Source organism: Python bivittatus, unplaced genomic scaffold, assembly GCF_059951505.1.
Source record: "Python bivittatus isolate LINGU-HERP-01145 unplaced genomic scaffold, Pbiv_v1 ctg000060_np1212, whole genome shotgun sequence".
Lineage (NCBI taxonomy): Eukaryota > Metazoa > Chordata > Lepidosauria > Squamata > Pythonidae > Python > Python bivittatus.
Window position 1 is genome coordinate 9901660 of NW_028277044.1, and position 15606 is coordinate 9917265.

The following is a 15606-nucleotide window of genomic DNA, read 5'->3' on the forward strand; positions in this document are numbered from 1 at the left end:
GCTATCTTGACTGAACAATATTTTGCTATCTTTTTTGAGTTTCTAAGGATTTATTGGCTAATAAGAAAAACATATTCTCTGCCATAGAACAGCTGGAGCTATTTACAAGGAGGATGTGTTAATTTATGGAAGCCCCCAAACAGGAGGATTTTGGTAGCACCTTTTCCACCAAACAAATTTTATTAAAAGGCATAAGTTTTCGTGAGCTGCAGTTCACTTCATCAGATACATACAGTGGTCTGACTGATGTAGGATTTAAATTGGGATGAGGTGGGGAAGGAGGGAGAGGAAGGCATCTTAATTATGACGATGCAGGGATATGTGAGACAGATTACATTATCCAATAATTGTTATAATGTGATAAAAACCTATTGTGTTTGTTGAGACCTTTTGAGATAGCCTGAAATCTTTGATGTGTGTAAGTTCAGCAATCTTTCACTCAATGGTGCTATTAAACTCATTTTTCCAAAATGCTCACTTTGAGATCCGCAACAGAGTGTCCTGGCAGGTTGAAATGCTCTGACATTACTTTGTCCTTGTTTTGAGTCCTGATGTCAAACTTATCTTCATTAATTCTTTTGCACAAAGTTTGTCCTGTTTGTCCTACATAGAATCCAGAAAGATATTGCTGTGAGATGATGGCATATATCATATTAGAGGAAAAGCATGTGAAGGAGCTTCTGAACTTGTATGTGTACTGGTTGGGGCCTGTGATGGTGCTATTGGTGATGAGATGGGAGCAAAGTAAATTACTGGGTTAGTTGCAGGGTCTGCGGCTCACAAAAGATGTGCCTTTTAATAACATTTGTTAGTCAGAAAAGCTCCTCCTGATTTTTAATTCATGTATGTTACAATAGAGGGCTCAGCACTACATGGTTCTGGTTTCTCTTCAGATCATATAAATCTTTGCCTTTTGCTAAAATTAATTCTGTATTCTTATTGTGTGGAACCCTGCCCAAGGCTCCTTTGAGAGGCAAGGCAACACATAAGAAAATCAACAATATCATCTCTCCCAGCCTCTGAAAATGGTCACTGTGTATTAAATTCACAACATAAATGTTTTTTCCTTGTAAATATGCATGATCAGATAGCTGGGTTGCTGAATTTTAATCCAAATCTAACCACAAAAATGATAATATTCATAAAACAGTGTGAGAATATTTGAATCTCTCAGGACATTTGATGGAGCTTGAAGTGCCCATTCAAAGAAAGAGTGCCTCGGAACACAGATCATCAAAAGTTCAACTTTACTATGTCTTGCATGTGGAGAAAATGCATTGTGAATGCCTACTGTTAATAAAGGAATAATTTCTGTTTGTATTTTCATCCCCTTTAAATTTCACTGTCTAAAAATTCCCCATCACTGTATGTATCCATAACTGCAACTCAACATAACATTTATGCTGGTCTATGACTGTAATAAATATTTGATTGATGTCCAATATAACATATGCATTTGATTCTAGTTTTAGTTATTTTGTTGCAGAGGTAGTTCACAGCTATCACCCTAAATAATATATTTATTATTCTATATGAATTATTATGTTGTTAATCTATGAATTTATTCCATTATTATACTATATTATTATTATACTTAAATCACAACAAATGTGTCATATCGTATATACAAATGATTTTATCACATGAGATTTACATACATGTTATATAGTGAACTGTACTTCTACATTAATAAACAAAACTAAAATTACTAATTATGCCTATCATTGGATAGTATGGCAAAACATTCATAATCTACCTGCCAAGATTAATTCACAATTACTAGCCGGTTTGCCTACAATTTAAGGATGTTGCACTCCCATTTCCAAATGTCCTCACTTCTGAATAATTTATGGAGAGAAACCTTCTGAGCATGAGTATTCTTAGTATTCTTAGTTCATACTAAGTTATGGAATTATATCATCTTGATTTGTTAATGTAGAAACATGCAGATGAATCATTCTACCTGCAAACATTTGACATGGCCTATAGTGGCTACTATGATGGTGTGGCTACTATAGTGGCTACTATGATGGAGGAGGCAGAAAAATTGTGACAAAGTTATACTGACCATAGCAATTATACAGTCTAATTAGAATTCTCTTTCTCTTCAACGGTGAGCAGAACACTCCATTTGCTGCAAACAAGGGGTACATTCTTGATGTGATAAGAATGGTAGTAATTGTGTGGATTTTAAAGGTGAAAGTGGCTTTTCGTTACTAAAAAATGTTGGTGTGAGGAAGCATATATGTGTGTTACAGATGAGAAAGCCTCAGTATCAGGAAAACAGCCAATAGTGAAGCATTTTGCTGGCTGATTAATACAGTTGCCTATAATGGACCCAAAATTAAACTAACTTACTGTAGCATGGCATACCTATCCAAGTTAGTGAGAGCTGATGATTGGCCACTGCTGGTGATTGAGTGACTGTTTCCTGCCAAGTAAGCAAAAACTTGGAGGAATATAAAACACCTAGTTTCCAGGAAGCAAGTTTAGTGAGAGAGAACAGGGAGAATACGAGTTTTCGAATGGGGTTTGGTCAGAATTATTTAATGGAGAGCCTCTATAAAACTCAAAGCACCATAGCCAGGGCCAACCAAGTCCCACAACCCCTTAGGCTGCATTTAGATATTTTGATCTAAATACAGAGATCCAGTCATCCAACCCTACCTTTACTATATAGAGATCTAAAGGGCAAAGAGTTGGAGGTTTGCTAGATCACCCCTTCAGAGCAGTTGTGTATTTAGGGATAACTTATTGCTCCTTAGAATTACTAGCTATGATCAGCAGCAGTTATACTTTCATGAAGCCAACAGCTTCCAACCCTTGAGACTCTGCTTAAGAGCACTGAGATGCTATCAGAGCTGCTGTAACAGCCTCTGTTTATACCTTCTGGGCCTTGTCTCTGACCTTTGTCTGACTACTTGAAACCCTGCCCTTTACTTTATTATCCTACCATCTAGTAAAGAATTTCCTATGTCTGAACCCTGAGCCAAATTATGACTACAACTTTGCCTAATGATTCTTACTATCAGTGCTTCTTGTACTATTAGTGCTTCTTGCACTAACTCTTCTGGATAGGATGTAATTGTGAATAGTTGTATTACTTAGGCAGTTACAAATCCTGCATGACAATAAATTTAACACTATAAGCAACAGAAGGAGAATCAGTAAAGGTTCTAACCAAGTTATGCCAGCAAATTTGGAGAACGACACATTGGCTAACAGATTGGAAGAAGTCAATCAACATTCCAATACCAAAAAAAGGAGATTTAACAGTGTGCAAACTATTGTACAATATCCTTAATTTCACATGCTAGCAAAATAATGCTTAGGGTCAACCAACACAAATTAGAGCTCTACAAGGAAAAAGATATGCCAGATGTTCAAGCTGACTTTAGATAAGGCGAAGATCACAAGATGTTATTGCTGATGCATGCTGGATAATTGAGAAAGCCAAAGAATGCCAAAAAGTTCACTGATTACAGAAAGGCCTTTGATTGTGTTGATCACATCAAGCTGTAGAATGTGCTCAGAAAAATGAGAATCCCAGAACATCTCATTGTCCTCACGAGAAACTTATATACAGGTCAGGAAGCCACAGTACAGACAGGACATGGTGAAACAGACTGGCTCCAGGTTGGAAAAGTAGTGCAACAAGGCTGTATATTCTCCCCTTATTTATTCACCTTATATACTGAATATATATTAAGGGAATCTGGATTGGAATAAGATGAGTATGGTTTTAAAATTAGAGAAAGAAACATCAATAACCTGTGCTATGCTGATTACACTACCTGATAGCCGAAAATGCAAAGGATCTGCAAGGTCTAGCAATAAAAGTCAAGGATCACAGTGAAAAAATGGGACTAAAATTAAAGAAGACCAAACTAATGACAACAGGTACAACAACCAGGCTTAGAACTGACAGTGAAGACATCGAAGTGGCGGACAGCTTCTGCTTTTTAGGATCAATTATTAACAGTAAAGGAACAAGCAGTTATGAAATACGCTGCAGACCAGCACTGGGTAGAGCAGCCCTGAAGGCCTCAGAAAAGATATCCAAATGCCTTGATGTGTCTACAGCTATAAAAATCAGAAGAGTGCCAGCCATGACTTTCCTCTGACACTCCATGGAAGTGAAAGTTGGACTTTGAAGAAGCAAGATAGGGAGAGTATTCATGCTTTTGAACTTTGGTGTTGGAGAAGACTCCTGAGTATACTATGGATATACTCAGAAAACAAATCAATGGATCATCAAACGAATCAATGCAAAGTTCTCACTCGAGGCACAAATGACCAGGCTCAAATTATCCTACTTTGGACACATTATGCAAAGACCCAGCTCTCTGGAGAAGGCTGTAACACTGGGAAAGGTGGAAGGAAAGAGAAGAAGAGAATGACCAGGTTAGGGACAGATTGTCATGGAGAAAATCTATCTGTGGGGTCACTAGGAGTCAACAGTGACTTGATGGCATCTAATCTAATCATCTAATCTAATAAGTACAACAGTGATATAAATTATAATTCTATATAACGTAATTGATAGGGAAAAAAGGCTAATGTAGGCTGCCCCTACCTTGTGGAACACCCTTCCCCTGGCGATCTGGCAGGCCTCCACCCTTTTAGCCTTCCAGAAGGCCACAAAGACTTGGTTCTTCAACTAGACACTGTAGCAGAGTGATGGAAACCCATGGATGGTTGTTGGGGCATCCTAGGAGGATGACTGAGGTGCCAGGCTTTTAGTTTTCATTTTATGATTGTTATGGTTTTATGGCTGTGTAGTTTTATTGTCATCGTGAGCCACTCAGAGTTGTGCTGTAAGATGAGTGGCCATACAAAACTTTCAAATAAATAAATAAGTAAGTAAGTAAGTAAGTAAGTAAGTAAGTAAGTAAATAAATAAATAAATAAATAAATAAATAAATAAATAAATGCTTTTAAAAAAATTTGGATTACGTATTATTTAGTTTTAGAAGATTTCCCCCTCTTTTTTTTTAACAGATAATCTGCTTTCTCTACTATGCAATATCCAGATTGCCAGAAACTTAATACTATTTACCAACTGTCTAGAAATATTTTAATACATAGAAGGACTAGTACAGTATTCTCCTGCAGATTCTGGAGGTACCTGTCATCCATCAAAGTTTCCGACATACTGTTTGGCTTGTCATATTCAATATTCCAATTAAGCAGGAAGGCAACCTACACCCACATATTTGAAAAGGTAACTCATATCAGCGTTACCTGCTCTTTGATTAGATAATGATAATTATGATAACCACAAAACAATCATGATGGGGAAATATTCCCAAACAGTGAAGCTTATTGCTAAGGGTAGGATTTGTAATATCTACTTATTTTTTACATAAAGTTTCTTTAAAGAACCTACTCTTCCCTTCAAAGAACTTTAACTGAATGGAATCATGTGCACTAAATGTGATCTGCCACTACTTTGTGCCTGTACAAAAAGTTTCTGATAGTATTGTATAAGAGTTAGAGCATGAGTTCATGGGTGAACCTAAGTATAATCAAGGGAGTGTGGCGGAGGGTGAAGGCTCTACTGGTGTGAGAAAACCAACCAATCTAGGAGAAGGAACTTCAAAATGAAAACAGGAACAAGGAAGGGATGCAGGCAGGTAGAGCTCTGCAATCATGATGGAAGCCAACCCACTGAGAGACAGAACTGCAAAATAAAACCTAGAAGAAGGTCATAGCAAACCACTTTTCTATTATTGCCAAGAAACCTATATGGACATGGCTAAAACAGTTAGGCAAATATGGTCAGAAGGTTGTCCTCTACTCGCAGGAAAGAACATCAGATGAGTAGATTTGGAACTGGTGATATGGCCAGATGAAAGACACAATCACTGATGCTGCCACTATTGAAAGAAGAGTTCCTTAATGTATAAGGACCAAACAGTTCTAACATGGAATGTGAGAAACATGGAGCAAGGAAAAGTTGAAATTGTCAAAGCAGAAATGAAGCATTCAAAGTTGGATGTTTTAAGATATGTCAGCTCTGGTGGGCCAGAATGAACCAGTTTAAATCAGATAATTATATCAGGGCATGAGACCATACAAAGAAATGAAGTGACGATGTACTCCAAAATGCATCACTAAGTATGTGCTTGGCTACAGATCAATTAAAAAATGGATCACATCTGTTATAATTATTAGAAATCCAGTGAACATCAGTATTATATGAAAGTATACTATTATAGATATTATAATGGAAGAAATTGAAAAATGCAAGAAGTACTAAATGCAATTTCTGAAAAGGATTAAGTGCTACTAACAGATGATTGGAAAACATATGTTAAAGAAATACAGGAAGATTTGAACTGGGTAGATACAATAATGCAATGACTGGGTAAATATCATGGTGGACAACACCAGAATCTGACTGACTGCCTAACAGGAAGCAGAGAATGGAGAAGTGCAATCCAATTAGCATGATACCACCCAGTGCAGATGGTGTAACAGATCATGAATTATGGGTCAAACTTAGAAAACTAAAAAGAGTAGACACACCAGCAATATTTGACCTGGAGCACATATAATCAGAATATAAGATCAAAAAAAGGAGCAGGTACTGCAGACATAACGTATATGAGAGAGGACCTGTGGAGCTATGGGAAGAGATAAGAAAGATTGTGAAAAATGGAAATGGGGGTGGGGGGGGGTGGGAGAGTTCTCACCATTTCAAAAGGAAGAGATCCAAGTGCTTTTCAGATGAAGTCATAATGATAGCCAGCAAATGGCACAAGATGAAAGCCTTGGGCAACAAGAAAGGTGCATGGCAGCTGAGCATAGGTTTCGGTGTCAAACAAGAAAGTACAGGAAAAGATCTCTCAATCAAGAATGTCAACAAGTGAGGAAAATAACAAGGAAAAGATGAAAGATGCATAGAAGAAGGGAGATACAACAGAATGTGCAAATATCAAACCATTGCATAAATTGTCATGCATGAGCCAAACATAGAATCAGACATGCCAAAAGAACAGACAGGATTCAGAAATGACAGAGGTATACTAGATCAAATAGGTAACGTAAGATGGATATTAGAGACAAAATATAAGGAGGATACAGCAATCTAGAGATCACCCCAGAAATGTGAAATATACTAAGGTTAATTAGCATGCCAGAATATCATGTAATTCTCCTGAATGACCTTTCAGCTTCTGAAAGAACTGAGTTTGGAAAAACAATAGTTCAGGATGTGGAAGGGAGTGAGATAAGGAAGAACATTCTCCCTTATCTGCTTAACTTGTACAGTAAATATATTATCAGAATGGCAGGGTTTAGAGAGATTCTGCTTGTGCCTAGATTGATAGTTGGGGCCCTTTCACCTGAGGGACAGATGGAAGGAGGTTGTTGGGGGAAGGGGAATTCAGTAACATCTCAGGGGTGATGGGTAGAGGGAAATATGGCAGGAGCCAAGGGGCAGGCTGTTTTTGAAAGTGGTCTTGGTGCCTTATACTGATTCCATTATCTGCCCCAATTCCCAGTCATCAGACCCTCAGTAGCCCTGCACTCTGGCTGTGGTTACCAAATGCCAGGTCAGCCTGTAATAAAGATTCCCTAATCTAGGATCTATTAATGGATGAGAGGGCCACCTGGCATGTATCACCAAGATCAGAAGGCAGTGGGGGAGAAGGGTGCCTTTCAGAAGTGTGACCACCTGGGTTTTGAGTGTGGCATCAGCCAAGGCCCCAGGACATGAGTGATGAAGTGGCTACAGTTATCCAGGCTCTGTTCCACAGATAACTGGTGAGAGACTCTTGTTTATGAAGCTGAGCTTTAAGAATCAGATGGGACTGCTGCTACTGTAAAGCCTCTCTGCTGCATAGCAGCTTCCTTCCCTGAACTGCTTGACGTTGTGGCATCATAGTACCGGAAAGCTCCAACCTAGCTTCCCTGGGTGCATAGTTACAGGTAGCTTTGGAATTCATGGCCATCATGGACCTGAATCAGAACATCAACAGCTAAACATACAGCAGACCTCACACTCTAGGTCTGTTTTTTGTCTTGGGGCAAAACACCAAAACTCTGCATCCCAGGAAGGAAAAGAAATGGCTGCTCACTCTGAGTGGTGAGTTCATTCTTCCACAGTGTGATAGAAGCATTTCTTATACTTTCATGAAACAAGATAAAAATACAATTTTTTCTATTCGGGTTTTTTTTTAGAACTGTTCTAAATTGTCTTTGCTTCCATTTCCACTAAATGCTTTGCAATTTTGGGGGCCTGGTTAAGAAACTTTGGCCAGGTTTCCCAGGTTTGTAGGACCAGGACAAATATTAGTTTGATTTAATTAAAATTACATTACAGACAGACAATGTTTATTCTTCATGTATTTACTATTTTCTTCCTTCCATACAACCACACAGCTCTTTGAGAACAGTTTTTTTTTAATGGTAAATTGAAAACAAATGAATTCACCATCACACCATAATGAAAAATGTACACCTGGGGTTGCCAGCATCAGGAATCTTCCTCTCTGGGGAGCAAAAATCAGGCCCTCCCAAAATGAGAGTGCCTCTAGGTGCAAAATTCCATCCTGAGTCTCATCTTGGCCTTTGTTTTTGTGTTCAAGCTCACCTTGGCCTGGCCCCACCACTACCATGCACCTACTGCTTTGGAAGCTACAGCTCATACAAAATGTGGAGGACAAACCCATCAAATTAGAACAGCCCCAGTTCTGAAGTTGCTGCACTGGTTACTAGTAGGCTTCTGGTCCCAACTCAAATTGCTGGTTGTTACCTTTGAAGTCTCAGTGACACAGCGCCTGGATACATGACACAACATCTTGCCAGAACTGAATCTTCCACTCTGACCTGGTCATCAGGAGAAGACCCATTTGTGGGAACAACCTCCTTGAGAGGTGTGTGGTGACAGGTCTTCTCAACAGCAGCCTCCTTTCTCTTCCTGGAGTTACAGAGGGTCCCTGCCCTACTGGCATTTCTTAAACAAGCCAAAGCAGTATTGTTTCAGTGGACAATCACTTGATTTAGTCATAGGGCACCTATGAGGTTTTTCTTCAAATAGACAGCACACACTGCTCATAGCCCTTGTTGATTAGGACAGGCTACAGATATTATAAAATAAGTAAATAAAATATATGCATGTTCTGCAATCATCGTTACTAAAGCAATCATTGATGCAAGAGTAGTAATAACAAACACACTGTAGATGATACATTGACTGTATATTTCTCTTTCATCACCACATGGAAAGACCAAAACCACAATGCTCTTTTTTAAATATTAAGGATCAATATTTTAACACACATACTGTACGTAAATATAGAAGTTAAGAACAAACCAAAATTCATTATTCCTTAGTTTTTCAGATATTTCAAAGGGCATTCCAAGATTATCTTCTATTACAGTGTAGAACTTACTTGCTCCCGATAAAGACCTCAGCTTTAAAAAAACTAAAGACATGATTGCAAATCTTTATAATGTCACCTTTCAAAAAGTTTATTACTGAAATTGCAATGATATAATTTCTATAATAAATGCCTACACTGCTATTTCTCTAATCATAGAATGTGCACATTTATACATTTACACATAATGTTGTAACCCATGTCTTTAAAACACTAGATTAAGTGAAATAGTTTTTATTTAGCTAATTGTTTTGTTTGATACAAACGTGGATGCAATCCAGCAAATGTGAATTATACCTAACTCTTTCAAATTACAGATAATTCAGATGAAGCTGCAACCAAGTCAACTCTGTAGCTTTTCATTGGACAACTAATATATGTTAAATTCTATCCATGAACAGTTCCTCAGTTCACCAAGAATCCTTATAATGCCAAGTACAGTGAGGAAGGCAAAGTTGCCAACTAGCCAGTGTACATTGATACACCACTTCCCCACATTTTGCTGTGAATATTTGGGACAGGTGTTTCCTTATTAAGAATATTTACTACATAAAATACTGTATTCTGCCACCCCCAAGTGGGGACAACAGTGCTGCTAACTATACATTACCAAACCCATGAACAAAATAAGAAATAACAAGCAAAACATCAGCTCAGCACAAAGTTGTTGCAGATATAACACATGACACATTGCCATTATAAAATATGAATGAGAAAAAGGAATTCTTCAAACCTTTCAAACTAAACATATTCACTCCCTACTGAACACTAATGGAATATTACTTTCACAGGTAACATGGTACAACAACATGAAGGATGACCTGAATCATGAAACAATCGTGAAGCATCTTTTGAGCATCAGGTTTACCGAATTACAACTTTTGAAGTCTCAAACTAGACGCTGCTCCTTGCCACTTAAAATAGCAAGCCAGGGAGGAGAACGAGCAGGTGGCAAAGTCTACATGATGGATTGCTCATCAGCCAAATCTGTGCCTCATTGTTCTGCTTCATTTGTTTCCCATTTAACATTAAGCAAGCAACCAGCAGTGCTGGGAGGCTACTGTAATCTAAAACCAATATTTGAGTGTAAACTAATGCACATGCTTAGTGAAACTAAATTGCTTCCCACAAATGAACTGTGATCATCCTGGAAAATCAGAATAACCTACCTCTGCCAGAACATGGAAGATGTGAATCTCCTTGACATTTCCTAATACTCTCTTCAGGTGAGATGGGGCAAGAAACTGGATGTTCACACTTCTTTCCTGTCCATCCTGTTTTACAGTCACATCGTCCACAGTTACACTGGCCATGACCTTAACAGCAAAACAAAATACATATTTCACCTCCATCTCCACACACAGTAGTCCTCTAAAATCTCTGACCTCCTGCTTAAATGTTCCTTGAGTCAGTGAAATTAACACTACCGACCTGCTTGCTACTGTTCATGTTTTCATATTTTGTTTGTCCCTTTTCGGTGGACATCATATCATACTTGTAACTTTCTTCAAAGGCCTTTTATATTTTTTCTGGCTCCTGGACCAAGGGAACTTTGAGAGCACATTTATATATTCCCATTTCTTTACACAAAGCCCAGCTTCTCAAACATCCCTGTCTCTAGCACTTATTTAATTTCTTTAGTCCTTCCTCATCTTAGAGCAAACTGTGGTACAGCAGTAGGATGGCAACCAGAAGTCTGCCACAGTTCCCATATACCAGACTGAAGATCTGAGATAACATTTTAAGTGTTTCTCATGTGAATGACTCCCTATCCAACTGAAGAGAATATCTGTAGCTCAGGGTTGAACTGTGGAGTTCCTGGTCCTCTGCAAGCAAACAACCAAGCTCAGAGAGCACCAAGAACTCCATAACTGCCTACATTAGACGTCCAGCAAGCCAGGTAAAAAGGTTCTGTCTTCCTGTTTAAGTTATGGGAATTTAAGAGCTAATAAACAAACATGGCTGTTACCTATGAGGTATGCTCTCCTATAGTTACAATGACACAGTCTGGAGAACTAGCCAAGTCTGGGGTAGATAAGAAGGAAGCAATTTGGTGTCTTCTAGATCAGGGGTTTTCAAACTTTTTTAGGCCACAGAACCTGTTAGTTTAAAAAAGGGGGGAACAAACTGGATCCCTGATTAAGAGGCAAAGCTCTAGTGATAGAAAACTGGCTGCATTCAGATGAACTTTTTTTTTTCTTTTTTGTCCTTAATCTCTTATGGAACCCCATCAAATTCTTGTCTTAGGAAGAGTTTTTCTTAGAGTTCCTTGAAGTACAGTTTGAAAAACCCTCTCCATCCTGCTACCTGCACTGGTGGGGGGGCGGGTGATGTTCTAAAGCATATAGAGGGCATCGTTTTGTATCATTCTAACCTAGAAATTGCCTAGAAGGCTTCCTGGGACATTTGTGTGCTCTGCTTGAGTTTCATGATGGAAAAAAACTACACGCATGCATGCAGCATATGTATACGTATATGTATATTTATGTGTGTCATAAAATAAAATAAAATAAAATAAAATAAAATAAAATAAAATAAAATAAAATAAAATAAATGACTCACCTATCACATTCCTATCATGTGTATGGAATGGTAGAATTTTACATAACTTTGCTTCACAGAGAATTGGGGCACAGGAAACAACATCATATCCCCCCTCTCTTTCTTATTTTCTCTAATCCTTAAAATCTATGAGGGAGGGAGGTTATTAGAAGGAGGATTATTTCTTTCCAGCTGGAGATATTGGTAAGGGCTATTTAATAATATCCGTTATTTAAATCTATTCTGAGGAAGACAACACTCAGCAGTTTGGAGCGAAATGAAATATTGAGAATATGGGAATCTCCAATGGAAACTCTTTCTCCACAAGGTAAAATTGAACAATAGGGTTTCCAGACCTTGGGAATAAAGTCTTGAAATTAACCCCAAGTGTTTCATTTAGTTCCAGACAGACACTTCTATTTACAAGCTGGCTTATTGTAATTTCCAGTTGGTTAATTTGAATACATTTTTGCAGACTTTATTTCCCCTTTATATTTTTTATTCAAAATTTATGAAAACTTTTCACCTGACAGGCAGTGATTCCATTTGTTTTAAGCCAGAACGGTCTCATTACCTGCCTCCTTCTGTTTCCTCAGTTGCTTCATTGCTAGTCGGCTGACATGAAAGCAATGCATAGGGAGTCTTAAGAATGTCCGTGCCTGTTGCAAGGCACCTCTCTAGGCCCCTGTTTGCTCCATCACACTGTAACTGAGAAGCACTAGATGTTAAGCGAGCCAGTTTGGTATAGGTGGAGGTGCTGGACTAGAAACTGAGCACCTGTGAGTTTTAATCCTTCCCCGGGCAATTGGCTGAGTGACTCTGGGCCAGTCACTCTCTCCTGCCTCATCCCATCTGGCAGGGTTCTTGTGGGGAAAACAGGAGTATGCCACCTTGAGTTGTACAAAATAAAGGTGGGAAATAAAATAAATGAATGTTTGTTCACTATCTGGACATAACAGAGGAAAAGTTGCAAGATACTAGACTCCATACTTTTGGATTTTGTATTAAACACCCCAACTATATCTGCATATGCTGTTTGGCTTTAAAGCTGTAACTACTAGATGGTATTAACTTTATTACTTTAGTCTGACCACTCATATCTATTCATATGGCAAAATACAGATCATTTTCTGGAAAACTTGTGGAGAGAGGTCACCTTCTCCCTCCACAAGGGAGGGACAAAGGCAAGAAATGACAGGATGTGTGATGATGTCATCATGCAAATCCCATGACTTATGTACTTGTATCTGAAGTCAGGACACAAGTTTATAATTGTGACATTAATGGGATGACATCACTGTACGTGCGCCATCATTTTGGCTCCATTACAAGGCATATTAAATCTTTCCCTGAGTTCATGCAGATCACATTAAATCCTTGAATTATTTCCTGTACCTGTACAGAAATCATCTGAGTATCGATCATAGACTGCTTTGCAGTTTCGTTCATCACATTCACAAGTGTCTCCATGAATATCTCCCCAATCTCCAGTCGGGTCAACATCATGACATATGCATTCTCCACACACACAGGTTCCTACAATAGGAAAAGTTGATACTGAACAAAATCAAAGGAAAATCAACAACTCAGTTCTGTATTTAAATGAAATATGACAGGGCTGGGCAATAATTTTACAGCCAGATGCCATGAAAATAGGTCCTGGATAGGCCACAGGGGTGTTTTTGGGATGCAATACTACAAGGAAGGGACAGATGCTTTTTTTTTTTTCATCCTTCTGCATATTATTTTTTAAGACAGAAAGGCTTTAAACCAAATTATTTGGGTTTTAGTCCATATACTCCAAACATTGAAAAAATCAGAACTCCAGAAAAATCAGCATTTGGCCACTAGATGTTAAATGTATTCTGAGAACCCAAAAAAATCAGTCCACACAATCTTGAGAACTAGTATTCTGATCATATATAACTGTTGACTTAACAGCTGCATTTGAAATGGCTGTCTCAAGTGGAAATTTTGCATTCCTGAACATGTTGACTAGAGGAAGTCAGCATTTGCATCAGATACCAATATTTCAGTCTTGATGATCTCTGTGTGTATAATATGTAGATGTGGGTGGGTTTGCATTTCTGAGTTTATATTTTCACTCATCCTGGGTATCACAAGTTCTTTGACTACTTTTGAAAACCACCAGTTTCAGCTCTCTGGGATCTTTCACCAAAGACCTCTAGGACTAGGTGCACACCCAGATAACATTCACTGGACACAGTAGGCCAGGCTTGCTTGGTATTAACAAACATCCACACCCAGACATTCCACCCTTTGTGTGGCATGGCTTGGTAACTACTGTAGGTAGCTTGTTTGTGATTCACCAGGCTGAGCAAATGCAGCGTGCTAGGGTCTTCTGCTGCGATGGTCTCCATAAGCAAACTTTAAAACAAATCAAGGTGATGCTCCCTGGTTTGTTCCTGCTGGAAGTTCCTGGAATATTGTATTCGCAGAGTGTGATAGGCCATTAAACAAGCTGGGGGCTACTGTGTCCAGGCTGTGCAGCTCAAAGAGAGGAGCAATTGGACAAGCGTATTTGCTTATACCTAAGCAGCATGGCTTGCTATGTTGTGCAAACAGCCCTACCGAGTTTTGTGTGTGCACATTTGAGTCAGAGCCACTACCATCCCTCCCGTCTGCTCCTCAAACAGCATGTCTTTCTATTCCTGCCATTATCAAAGAAAAAATAGCTCCAAGCCTGTTACACAAAATGTTGCCAAGTGCAAGCTTCTGTTACAGTTTTCTGTAATACCCTAAACTTACAGTGAGTTTAACTTCTTTGGATCAATGAAGTTGGGGAATAGCTGGAGGTTGTATTCTATGCTTCCTCCCAGTCCTAGCCAGTTCCATGTCACCAAGAAAGATTGGGAGTTCAGAGGCATCTTATTTTCTGCACTGCTGCACTTTTTAATCATCAAACATGCAAGTTAGAATATACTTTCTTTCTGATCAACATGAAACATTCAAAAATGGCTAAAATAGCCTTGTACCACTCAAACAATACAACGTATGAGTATAAAATCCCTATCTAGAAACCCAAGATCTGAGATGCATATTTAATTAATACTAACTGCAGGAAAACAAGGGAAGTTTAGATCAATTTATATCTGACAAATCGATCAGATATAAATTGTCAATAATGTTTGTATTCATAGCTTTCATTCAGGAGGTCAAGGCAGCACTTCTTCCTCTGGTGTTCCCCTACACCAGCTGTGAGGTTGGTTGGGCCAAGAGACAGTGAATAACTCAAAGTCTCTCACTGAATTTCCATGGCTGAGGGTAGACTAGAATATGGGTTCCCCCACTCCCAGTCCAACACCTTAACCGCTATGCTATGCTGGCTCGCACGCACGTGTGTGTACGTAATTTCAGAATGATGTCAAGAAACATCCTGAAAATTAATTTTCAAATGCCAAATTAATTTTCAATATTCATTTCCAGAATGGAATTAGGAGGAAATTTTGAGATTATTGAGTCCAATCCCCTGCAGAAATCCAAATTAAAGGATCTTTGACAAATGTCTATCTAGTCTCTGCTTGAAGACATCTACTGAAGGGAAGACTATCACTTCCCTAAATCACCATAGGTTTTTCTTTACATTTACTTGGAATCTGTTTTATTAAGACCATGTTATTTATATATTATGCATTTGGGATAATAGAAAATAGGT

The 15606-nt window shown here is 38.5% G+C and overlaps 1 protein-coding gene across 1 annotated transcript in view; it reads right to left on the reverse strand.

Moving 5' to 3' along the window:
- Positions 1-15606, reverse strand: part of ITGBL1 (integrin subunit beta like 1) — a 187214-nt gene that overhangs the window by 74485 nt on the left and 97123 nt on the right. Inside the window, exons 6-7 of the mRNA XM_088136485.1 lie at positions 13326-13466; positions 10559-10705 (exon numbers count right to left, since the gene is read on the reverse strand). Coding sequence (XP_087992611.1) covers positions 10559-10705; positions 13326-13466 — 288 coding nt within the window. The remainder of the gene's footprint in view (positions 1-10558; positions 10706-13325; positions 13467-15606) is intronic.